Source organism: Malania oleifera, chromosome 12, assembly GCF_029873635.1.
Source record: "Malania oleifera isolate guangnan ecotype guangnan chromosome 12, ASM2987363v1, whole genome shotgun sequence".
Classification (NCBI taxonomy): Eukaryota; Viridiplantae; Streptophyta; class Magnoliopsida; order Santalales; family Ximeniaceae; genus Malania; species Malania oleifera.
The window spans coordinates 4,822,839-4,835,509 of record NC_080428.1 but is presented as its reverse complement, the minus strand read 5'-3'; the positions used below and the strand labels follow the sequence as shown (position 1 = coordinate 4,835,509).

At 37.5% G+C, this 12,671-nt stretch overlaps 1 protein-coding gene across 1 annotated transcript in view; it reads right to left on the bottom strand.

Annotated features, from left to right (window-relative positions):
* LOC131143772 (nuclear cap-binding protein subunit 1) overlaps positions 1–12,671 on the bottom strand; it is a 110,850-nt gene that overhangs the window by 14,696 nt on the left and 83,483 nt on the right. Inside the window, exon 14 of the mRNA XM_058092085.1 lies at positions 3,777–3,915. Coding sequence (XP_057948068.1) covers positions 3,777–3,915 — 139 coding nt within the window. The remainder of the gene's footprint in view (positions 1–3,776; positions 3,916–12,671) is intronic.

Below are 12,671 nucleotides of genomic sequence, written 5' to 3'. Positions count from 1 at the left end.
TTTGGCTCACTCATAAAGGTACAGGAAGAACAGCCGGATAGACAAGATTCTCTTTGTATGAAACATTGGAGGGATAAGACTTTAATTCTGATTAATTGTCCTTTTAATGTTAAGATCAGTGCCCGGTGGTCATAAACAGGATCGGGACAAAGAAATTTCAGGATTGGATGTTGATGATAATGAAGAAGATTTGGTAAGTCTTTTTGAGGTAAACGATGAATTGCTCACTGAGAATAGACCCTCATATTATTAGGTGAAAACCAGAAGAAGATGATCATTCAGTGATCCTTTTTTTTTTGGGGGGGTGTGGTGAAGGGGAGGGGAAGGGGAAGGGGGGGTGGAGGTCACGTTCTGCTTAGGTTGGCATTCACCATTTAGGAAGACCCAGCAATCGACTTAGCTTAGAGGGAAAAATTAGCTCTCATGGGAGACCACTAGGCTCTCCGAAAATCCTAGTGGCCTAGTCTCTTCGTCTCTTCCCTTCAGAATGAGCCATCGCTGGGCATTGCAACCTTCGAACCCCAGCCATCACGTACATTGCAGTGGTGCAACCTCCATTGCCGGACGTCGCTTCGTGGAAGGCTTCAATCCTCTTTAAGCCTTTGAATGATAGGTCTCTTTTTCTCACGTGTAACAACTCTCTCACCCTCATGCGAACACAAACATGGCTGTGTTAGCAGGAGGCAATGTTAAAGCATTCCGTGCAGATTGAAGGTAAATCCTTTGATCTGAGATTTGATGAAGGGGAGGCCCCTTTACTGTGCGTGCTCAAGAATAACATTTCTCAAAATAGGTGGGCTATATTCACGAAGGAAGCTGTTTCCTGGCTCACTGATGGTCTATACACTTTCATTCAGTTGGAAAGGGGCTCCAGAAGTGTTCAAAAGCCAAACTTCCATTTCTGGATGGCAATTAGATGGACGAGGGTGAGGAAATTTTTGGAATTTGGGCTGAGGGGGAAAGGTAAGAATTTTTTGGTGTTCATTCCTGGAGGTGTAAAAGGAATTGGATGGTGAAGCTTTGTGAATGAGTTCTGCGAAATTCCATACAATTTTGAAGGAGCAGGCGTTGCAAGCACTTCAATACCAAGATCGTGGAGTAAGGTGGTGATGGAAGGGACAATAGGCAAAGGCTGCTCAAGTAGTCCACAATCAGAAAAATTGCGTCTTAGTTGCGGGGGTGATCTGCAATTGAAGAAATCACGGGTGCCGTTACCAGATTACAATGCCGCTTGATCAGAGGTGAATGGCCATAAGGTGCAGGGAACTAGGGTTCCGGTAGTTGCTGCTAATCTTGCAGAGGTGGCTAGGGCCATGAGAGTACAAAGTCTGGGCCTGGTTCTCTGGTGCTCATCCTGGATTTGGGTCAAGTTTGTGAGAAAGGTGGGCCATTTAATAGAACAGACCCAGTGTTTTGAAAAGAATGCTATGGGTCTTTCTCTGGATTCAAAAGAAGTCTCTTATAAACAGGGGATTTCACAGATAGGCCTCATATCTAAAAAGGCCCAGGGCAAGGATATGGGTGTTCAGGCCCTTCCCTCACACGACCCTGTTTCCAAACAAGCCCATTTTCCTAGCCAAAATTTACATACAAGAGGGGTGGGTATTCAGCAAGATGTTAATGTAATACAAAATCTTTCTCCAGCTCTCTAAGATAAGCATAGAATGGATCAACATTCAGAGTGTAATCAGGATGATTTTAATTTGGTTTTGAAATCTGTTTCTGAAGAAAGTTATGATAATGATGTAAGTGTCAGAATGGCAGTTGATTCTGTTTTTGCAGAGGGATTAGAGGCTGGTGTCAAAAGGTCAAATAAAAAAGAAAATGCTGGAATGGGTAGGAAACCAGGTATTTCAGGATTTAATTCTGAAAAATTTCAGGGTCCTAAGGTGTATGCTCGTTGAAAGGACGCAATGATGAGTGCGGAAATGAAGAAATTATATGAAGCAGAAACAGCGCCAGTGAGATAAAGCCAAAGATTATAAGAGATTCTGAAGGAGTGTTGAGCATTGTGGAAGATACACTTGCTAAGATGAAGGATATAGCAAGTCATGGAGTTCGCAAAGTAAAGGAGGCTAAGAAATGGGGAGATTTTCCAGATAATGATGGTGACGACATCATCGAGTTCAACAGTGGTGATGGTTCACTTTTGGATGAGGTTCGGGAACTATATGGTTGAGTTTCTGATTCCTATGATGTTTTCGGGGATCTATAATATGTACATCCTGCTCCGATGGAGGAATTGGAGGGGTTTCCTATTGTTGAGAACAATGGGTTGGATGATAAACTGCAGTGCGGTGATGGACTTTTACCTATACCAGTGGGGGTAAGTTCTAAGGACTAAGAAGCCCAGGATATAATGGACTAAAAAATGTGTGATGCTGGTGGAACTGAAGTGCGCTTTGATGGAGTTAAGTCTAAAGCAAAGGAGTGTCAGAGGAAGCTTGCAAGCAAATTTAAATTGCTCAGTGAATTATGACAGAAAGGAGTTTTCTTGGTTAGGAATACTTTTCGGTTATGTTTTACTTTTTATTTTGATTTTTTATTTGTTATTTAAAAAAAAAATTCCTGATGAGAGTGCGACCTAGCTGTTAATGATCTGAGTCCAGAAGGTCACTACTTTGTTTTCCTTTAGGTTGGAACCCAGTGATTGCTAAGGGTTTGCTCTGTTAAGGATCCAAAAATCCCGTGTTGTTATTTGAAAATGAAAACAAGAGATTATATCATGTCTTTTTTAAACGCAAAACACATTTGGCTATTGATTGAAATTGTTTCTTGGAATGAAAACAGTAGAACTGCATTTGTTTAAGGTTGATGCAAGAAGCAGTTTGTTTCTGAAAATGAAAGCCCGTGTTTTCACTTTTTATTGTATCTGTATCCGAGAACGTAGGAAAAATCTTAGAATTATTTTCCTGAAAACGTGTAGTTTTTACAAGTGTTTTTGGAAACATATCTGAAAATGTGAATTTTATGCATTTTTTGCAACCCGCATTTCTGCGAAAACTGTACTCAAGCCTTAGCCAAACAGGCCGTAAGGTTTCTAAACATCTTGATGGGTGGAAGAGGAGGGGGAGTCAGTTCACGTTACTTTAATACAGGGGGGTATTTCTTCAAATTCTCTCGTATTTTCTGTTCTTGTTTAAGATTCTGGGAGAATTGGCTAAGCACCTACAAAGAGTTAGGAGAGATTTCCTTTGGTCAGGGGTTGGTGAGAGGAGGTATCAACTTGTGAGTTGGGAGGTAGTTTGTAAGTCTAAAGAGGAGGGGGACATGGGTCATTGTTAGTGTCTAAGAACATTGCTTGATGGGTAAATGGTTACGATATCTTCCTTTGGAAATAGATTCACTATGGCACAGTGTCAATAAAAGTAAATTTGGATTTTGGGAGAATGGGTGGGTGGGATCCTCTTTCTTTTTACCTTCTATCAATATATAGGTGAGAGATGGGTTTAGGAAGGATCTCAAGCAGGGAATTTATATTTTTCAACCATCTTTCCTACAATATTTTCCCCTACTTTGTGTGCTGATGCACTTATTTATTCTTCCCACATTATTCATGACACTGGATTTTCTTGGGATTTTTCAAATTTTGTAGAAGTATGAATGATGAGGAAACCGAGGAGCTTTCCTCTCTCTTAGGTTTGTTTGATTCTTTTAAGAACTTTCACTCTGGGTAAATTAGAGTCTGGTGCCTAGATAATTCTGGGATTTTTTTTTTCTTGTATGAGTCTGGTGCTATTAGTGAAGCTCATAATCTAGTTTTCAGCACATCATACCTGTTTAATTTTATCCCAGTATGACAAACGAATCTCTCTCTCCAAAACTTCTTGAACAAACACACGCTGTGGGGCCCATTTTGGGAGGTCTAAAACATAAGCCCACTCTTCCCATGGCCAGATGAACTGAAAGTTTGACCTGCAAAATTAGAAAAATTAAAATCACAAAACTGAAAAAAAGAAATTATTCGATATTATAATAAATTAAAGAGATCAATCAACAAACCATCACAGTAAACCCCTACAATTTTTTGCGTATTGACAAAATTGTGTTTCTGTTTCATCTCAAGAACAAAAAAAATTGACAAACCTTGAATTGTTTATATAAATACAAAGAGCTCCCAATTTAGAAAATCTACTAACATCTCTGTTAATGACGTCTATTTTTTTTATTAAACATACTTGTATTTATTGTTTTGTACTTCTTCACTAGCTCACACATGCACTAACATATACGCAATCTTTACTCAAAAAAAGGTAACTAAATGTAAACCCAGAAAAAAATCTGACAAAGGGTCAACACACTGTATGAAAAGCTGACAAACAATTCTCACTAAATCCTACTAAACAATTGCCAGCTCACATGTACACTCACATGTACACAAACAATCCTTACTAAGTTGTTCCCAAAGAAAAATCTAACTACACAAATCTAGACCCAAATGAAAAATGAAAGTAAACACCCTGTCAGCAGCACATTTCTTCTTCTGTTTCTATAACATCTAGTTCACAAAACAACCAACTGAATCTCACTTTTGTGACCGTATTGATCAGTTTTTATGGCAGCGTTGGCTATGTTACCACAGAATCAGGCTCTACATTAACTGCAAACTTGTTGTAGTCACTCTTCTTGTCAGGATTATTATTGGGACAGTTTATATCAAATACAAGGTAGCAAATATTGGATTGAACAACAATTTATTAAATGAATGTATCTTAATTCTTTCCAAAAAAAATATATTTGACTCAAATAATTTACAGCAAGCTCAAAGTCTATTCTGTGGAAGTAATTGAAAAGTTTAATCTGGAGAAAAATAACTTTCCCAAAACAATGCCATCCAATGGGTCCTCTCTGAGTTAGTGAGTTGCCGGTGGAGGAGAGAACACAAGCAGGAGAAAGCAAAGAAAAAGAACATAGGAAAAATAAAGGAAAAAGCTTTTATGAGAGTAAAGGAGTTATGCTTTAGAAAAATTAATTGACGATGACATCAAATTTCTTCCAAGTTGGAATAAATTAAGGTGCTGCTTGGCTTGCAGAATATAAGATGCCCCCCGGAATGAGATATTTGAGGAATTTGTTTTCTCAAAATGAATGTCTATCATGAGAATATTTTAGCTTGGTTTCTCTTATAGGATATTAGTTTTCCAGGAAATGTAATATGACCACCCAGCATAGTTCTTAGAATCGTACGATTCTCAATTTAAGTCATATGATTCGTGTCTAGAAAGGCATAAAATCGGTTCAAATTGCATGGGAGAATTGCAGAAGGCAGTGAATCAAGGATTGTCCAAATCATAAGATTTGGATGCAACTTCCCTAAAACCCAACTTTAAACCTTTTTCTGTTTTCATGGTAGCCTTTTATTTTCTATTTACATGAGTTCCAAGAGGGGAGAAGTCTGTTAGCCCTCTCATTCTGTGTGTCTTATTTCTGCCATTAGATAAGATTAGAAGAGAACCAGAGTTAGAGAAGAAAATCAAAGTCAAGTACTTTTTTTCTTAGGACAAGAAGCAGAAAAGAGAAAATTCCCAGCCAGCCGGCATCCAGTGGAAGGGCAGTTATAAGCCCTGAAGTAGGGAGGAAGAGAAGAGAAAAACTGTTTGCAGGTATATGGGCACATGGGGTTTTTATAAATCCAAGCATCGAGACATCACGGTTGCCACATTGCCCTCTCCACTCCTCTGAATTTAAATATCTAATTTTCATTAGTTTTTATATTTTAGTTTCATTTATGTTTTTTATTTACTTTCTCTTCTTTTTCAAGCCCAAGCATTAAAAATGACTTTTTATCATTAAACACCATAGAGTTTAAACTTTTATTTTTCTCATTGATTCATTAAAAACCATAAAGTTCAAATTTTCATTATGTTTTTCTTGATTCCTCTCCTTACTTTTTTTTAAGCATACACATTATTTTTTTATTGTTAAACATGTAAACTTACACCATAAGCATGAAGTTCAATTTTTTGAAAAATTTTCGTTGGTCATTATCTTACTTTTTAGCGTATCTTGAACTCTTAGACTTGGTGCTTTAGTTTTGAGTCAAGAACAAGTGTTATAGTTTCATAGAAGCTAGCTTAACTTGATACTTGATAAAGGTGGAATGGTTAGATCACGGTATATCTTGCTTATATGGCTAATTTTCTTTTTATATTAATACCTGTATGATTTAAATAGACCATGGTAGGATTTAGACCTACAAAACTTGCTTCGAAGGCAAGCGCCATTCCAAGTATCAACATGGATGATCCATATATGTCGAGATGTCAATGTATTTTACTATCTAACTTGTTGCACATATATACAAGTCATTAGGAATCGATGTTTCAAAATTTGCACCTAATCTTACAATTCATTTTGACTCTTGATTCTTGACTCATGAAATTGAGATTTCGATTCACGCTTTGAATCTCAATTGACAACTATGCCACCCAGTCACTTTCCAGCCCCAAAACAAACACAAGAATAGGATCCTATGGGCATCACATTCTTTAGAATCCTAAAGGATCCAACAAACCAAACGAGAGATTATAGTATTTTGCCCACTTTAGGTGAGAAATGCTAAATGCACCCAAGGGGGTTTTCGACATAAGTGCACATGTTCATTTATTTTATTTGATGAATGAATACAAATATAATAAGGCAAGCAATCCATCACCAAAGCAAACCCCAGTCAGCCTTTCCTTTTCAAACCAAGAAGAAAGACCCTATGATTACAAGCAAGTAGGACCAAGGCAGAAGACACAAGCTGAAGATAAATGGAAAGCTTTTCATGAGGACACAACTTTTGGTGTAGAAACTATAAGCCTCTTGCAAACCTCAAGCATCAATATCTGAGACATGTCATACACACACACACACACCCAACACATGTTTGACCATTTCGATAATCAATTTAATTGTTTTTTTTTTTTTTTTTAAATTTCACACACATATGGTTTGGGGCACAACTGGACACTCCAGTACACAGCTGGGACATGTCAGGATAGGTTTTGGACATAAAATGATGAACAAAAATCCCATGAAAAAAAAAAATGGAGTAGAAATTGCAAAGGCGAGAGAGTTAGAGCTTTAGGCCCTTTCTACCTTGCACTAATGGATCTACCAAGCTTCTTTGCACTGTCGGCCAATGACTACACAAGGACTTGCTGGAGCAGCAACAAACAAAGGAGTGCAGGGGATGAAGCTTCTTCCCGATAACAAATCAAGGGATGGCGCGGCAATTGAACCAATGGCTGCAAAGGCCACAGACAAATTTTTTTGGCTGCTGAGAAAGGAGAAGGAAAGATACGGCAATGATATGTCAACAAGGAAGTTTTAAGAGTGCATGAAAAAGATGATGAAGAACCATGAGGAGAAGTTGGAATGGGTAGATTAGTTTTCATCTAATGTCACTGCCTTCTAAGGTGCAAAATGCGATATGGCCCAAGAACCCTTGTTTCTATAGGTATGTCTTGTGTATACGAACAAATGGTAATAGTATGCCCATTTTCCTATCTTTTTTTCAATGAACCTATTAGGATCCATGTCCGTGTTAGTATCACTGTTTCTTAGCTTTTTATGGGTGTCAGATGGATGCTTACAAAAGTGGTAGCGACCCTGTTCTATAGACTACACTTGCAAAACTGCCTCTGCAACCGATGCATAAGATCTTGCTGCCTATCTACTTTATGGAAGGCTAAGATCAACCCGTGGAATATTTCCCCCAAAAACATCTCATCTCAACAACTAACAAGAATATTATTTAAAACTTTACACGACTCCATGGGAGAAAAGCCCCTTTATTCTAGTAAAGCCTCTTTCAATCTAGAACCATCTTCTAGATATGCTGCCAATATGGTGTGTGGCCTATGCCTACATGGCAAGATCCTGCATCATGTTGTTGGTGCATGATATTCTCTCCCAATCATTCTCACAATGCTCTTGTTGTAGTATTAGAGACATCATCATGCACCAACCCTCCTTGTCGAATGTTCTAGGCTCGTTGCCTTTGACTTGTCTAGCGCATGATATTCTCTCCCAACCATTATCACAATGCTCGTGGTGTAGTGTTGGAGACATGATCATGCACCAACCCTCCTTGTCAAGCATTCAAAGATCACTGACTTTGACTTGTCCACCTTAATCTTTGAAGTTGTAATGTCTACATGGCATTGATACCCATGTCTTAATGCCCCTATCATACATGCACTACCCATAGATCTGGGGAGGATCTTCCCATTGCGAAACATTATCATAGCCTTTGAGCCATTCAAGAAATCTATCCCAAGAACAATCAAGTAATCGTCCATATCTATCATGGTGAAGCTCCAATCATCAACACACAGTCCCCCCATGTGAAACAGTACCTTGCATGTTTTCATAGCTTTATATATCCCTCTTCCTTGGAGACTTCAATTCCCAATCTCCTAACTTCCTTTGCTAACACTAAGTTATTATTGGCTCCCATGTCAACCAAAGATTGGGTCGCTCCCATTCAAATCAATTCACAAACATCAAGTCCCAATTTTATTTCTCCACCAAGCTTCCCTAGTATCCAAGAAATCAATGTGATTCAAAGAATCAATCCCCATGCGTTGTTCTCCACTACACGATCTTTAGCCTCCTCATCTTCTAAGCATGGTTTTAAATCGCGGTAGTGGGTAGCGTAACGTAACAGTAACGGGTGTAATGAGAAGCGGGAGTAGCGGATGTTACATAACGGGAAGCGGGAGTAGCCACCGTGAATTTTTTTAAAGCACGCAGAACCTTGTGCATATTAGCGTACTTGCATGTTTTAAGCTTTTAGCCCTTCTTAGAAAGAGTTTTAGTGTATTTTGGATCCTTTAGTTCTAGTAACTAAGTTATTTGGTGTGGGCAACAAGTTTACTTTTGTTTTAAACCACCATTGATAGAAAAATTACGTGTGTGCGCGTCTTTATACTTCTCATTGTTCTTATCTGTGATAAATTCTTATGTGTGCTAAATTAATTAATAAAACAAAATATATTTTACACTCCATTAATCTATTAGACAGATAAGACGTATGAATAATACAAATATAAAATAGCTAGAAAAGAAATAAGGTTGAAGTTGAAAAATATAGAGCATAAATATCACATTACTAATATTATCAAAATAAAATAATTTCCTAACAAGTTAGTATTTTCAAATTGTTAATTAATGCATCTATTGTGAGTACTTAAAGAAATAGTAAAATTTGTATCATTGTCAACTTCTTTATAATCTTTTCCCCCTCTTTCCACTTGGTATATTGATAATGATATATGAAAGAGCGGGAAAAAGTGAGAAGTAAAAAATAAAATAATTTTTTTGGTGTAACAATCTTGTAGCGGTTACGTAACAGCCGTAGCGGCCTTTACGTAATGGTCGAGGTCCGTAACGGCCGCTACGGCCATGATTTTTCTTCCCACCGATTTCACAGTGTGTAACGGTATCGGTAACCCAAAAATGATTACGTAACGGCGTTACGTAATGGTCGCGGCCTTTATTTAAAACCATGCTTCTAAGAGAGATGCATGTCATTCAATTTACTTCATTTGGAGCAATCCTTAGCCATAGGTGGCCACTCAAATAGGAAGCAACTCATGTCACCTTGATATTTCCCATGGTTCTTACCCCTTCAATCCTTCTTATTCTTTCTTATCAAGTGAATGACTCCTTTCATCCCCATCAGTATCATCCTTTTCTCCCACACTCCATCCATTGCCATCGGATGGGTGAGACTTAGATGATATTGTCCTTCATTAACTCCACAATGACGATTGTGCTTCTCAATGCACATTCCCTACGACATAGATTGGTCTCCACATGATGTTAGTGTTTATCTTGAAATTTGAGGAACTATCCTATGACAAGCTCTAGATCTCCAAGACAAGAAAAAAGAATTCCGCCATGCATTCCCAAATTGTTCTCTTTTGTCGCAGCTACATCTTCTTCTTTGAGTGTAGCCAGCAATCTCGGGGTAGGACTACTTTTGGACTTTTGAAAATTTCCAAGAATCGATCATGCACAATCTTTCTCGATCTCCCATGCCTACTCTTTAAACAAAGAGTTCACATGTCTATATGATGGATAGTAGTCTATCTTTACATCCACCACACATGTGCCAAGGGAAATTGTCCAAATTTTTCACATTCCATGTGCCATCTTAGGGTTCAGGCTTCCAATCTACACACTTTTAGAGTGTCTTGAGTAGTACCTAGACACAGTCCAATCTTCCCTAACCTAAACCCATAGCCCTAAGCATCTCAACGCTCTTTAGTAAATATTTTTGCAAGTTGGCCAACTCCTAGTGCACATTATGAGTTAAATCATTATATAGTTAATACCAAACCCTTGACATCATATTGCTTGCTTGGCAGGCCATCCCATCTATCATCAAGATTGCTCACCATGATCTTGCATGTTTTCAATGGCCAACTGCAACTTAACCAACTTTGCATCAATAACTCCAAGCATGTTCTTTCACTTTGGATCCTCCTTGCTTCATCCATTGTTTCCTTGCATCCACTACTTTCCATGATTGCCATCCACCATGTCGTCTACCTCAGCCATGCTCCTTCCTTGGGGTTACTCACATGATTGCTTGAGATGTGTTCTAATAAGATTTTCATGTGCCTAGATTTTGCTCTGTCCTTAGCCAACAACGTGTGGCACTAAGGTAATCAACCCCTTACTTGAGTGTTTCCTTCATCCATCAAGAAGGAAACCCAAGGTAAGCTAAGAAAGAAGAGACAAATTTAAGAGAATTGAGGCAGCATTCCCCTGTACTCGCAAGGAGTTAATACACAACTCCAAATGGATGTTCGAGAGATGGTTACAAATGAGGTGGTGACCCCCTTCCATAGGCTCCCCATGCCAAATCACCTCCTCAACCAATGGCTAACTTCTTGTCACAAATCCCACTAGTAGATGTCTGGGATCAATCTTCAACAACATTTTTTCCCTAAAACATCTCATCTCTCCATCTCTTTCCAAAATTGCACAGGAAAAATCACCATTGCTATTATAAAACCCCTTCCCATCTAGAATGACCTTCCACATGGCATCGCATCCAATCACCTACATGTTACATGTCTAGGTGGGCATGATCTATCACATTGTAAGCAATACACCCACGAGCATACAAAGGTCTTACATGGCTATATTGTGAATAAAAGAATCCATAGAAACCAAAAAAAAGTGATTGGCGATAAGAAAGGCACATAAAGAACCTTAGGAAGAGAAGCTAAGGAAAACTATTGAAATAGTTGCTTTCTTGAATTTGGCATCACCAAATATGCTAAGAAAGTCAAAAGCTCCAAGGGCATTAAAATGAAGAAACAAATGATATACCAATTCTATAATTTACTTGCAGATCAAGCATCTGTCTAGCATTATCAAAACCAACCTGATTAAATGAACAGAAATAGAAAATTTTCTCCTACTAGTGTAAATGACAAAAGAACACCTTTTAGTTGTGCGCTAAAAGTTAGTCTCCACTGCTCCATGCTTTCAAACCAACACAACACCCCTACAAAATTTTTCAACTGGATGCACACATGATTTCCAAAACAAATCCGGTAGCTTACTGATTACTCACAAGCTCTTGGACCTACAATCCCAGCATTCACACCCATCCTTCCATATTCCAAGCCACAACTCTGCTGCAAGAATGCCCTTTCCAAAATTGCCACCAAACCCACTTAAATAAGATTGCTTCACAAATAATGCAAAGAGGTATCATGCAAAGTTATTCACTTTACCTAGTCAAGCAAGTTGAATCCAATCCAAAAGGTGACATTTCGACTTTCAATTCTTCCAATCTTTATAGCCATTCATGATAGCCATGCTCTGATAAGATTAACCACTGATGATGTTTTCTTGGGTGGTGTCCAGGTCCTCCATGGCCTTGCAATGAGCAATGGAGGACTCATCAAATATAAACTGCTAACACACTCATAGTAATCATTTAGGATTTTTCAAATTAAGACTCATCATGCAAACTATTATTATAAAACTCTGCTGTTAAACTTAAATCCCTGTTGTTCATAAATTAAAAAAATGTGATCAAAATTCAAAAACTTTGGTTATCCTAGACAATTCAATAACAGCTACATAGCTGGCCATATATCTATCAAAAATTCATTTAGATATCATTTGGCAGCAATGGGAAAAAAAAAAGAAGTGTTTATAGCGTTTATCATTTAAAATAAGTGCTTGGGCAAAAAGAGACATTTGGCATGATCTCAAAAAAGTGCTTATAAAAAGAAGTGTTGAAAAAGAGCCACTTTTTTAGGTAGATTATGAAAAGCAAAGAAGGATTGCTTGTTGCCACTTAAAGTGGGTGCTGTTCATGCACGTGACAATTTTGTAATATTATTATCATTATAATTTAACTAAAACTGTTAGCAAATTAGCAATATTATTATTGACATAAATTAACAATCAAATATTATTTTATTATGTCATAAAATATATTATTTATAGTTATAAAATAATTACAATGAATTGTACTAATTAGAAAATATTAATTAAATCTGATGATTTAATTAATCCTTTTTAAGTAAAAAGAATAGTGATGGCTGATATTAATTATATAATATTGATTAAATCTGTTAAAAATATTATTTTTAATACAATCTCATATCATAACATATAGTCGTTAATTTAAAAATAATTATGAATTATAT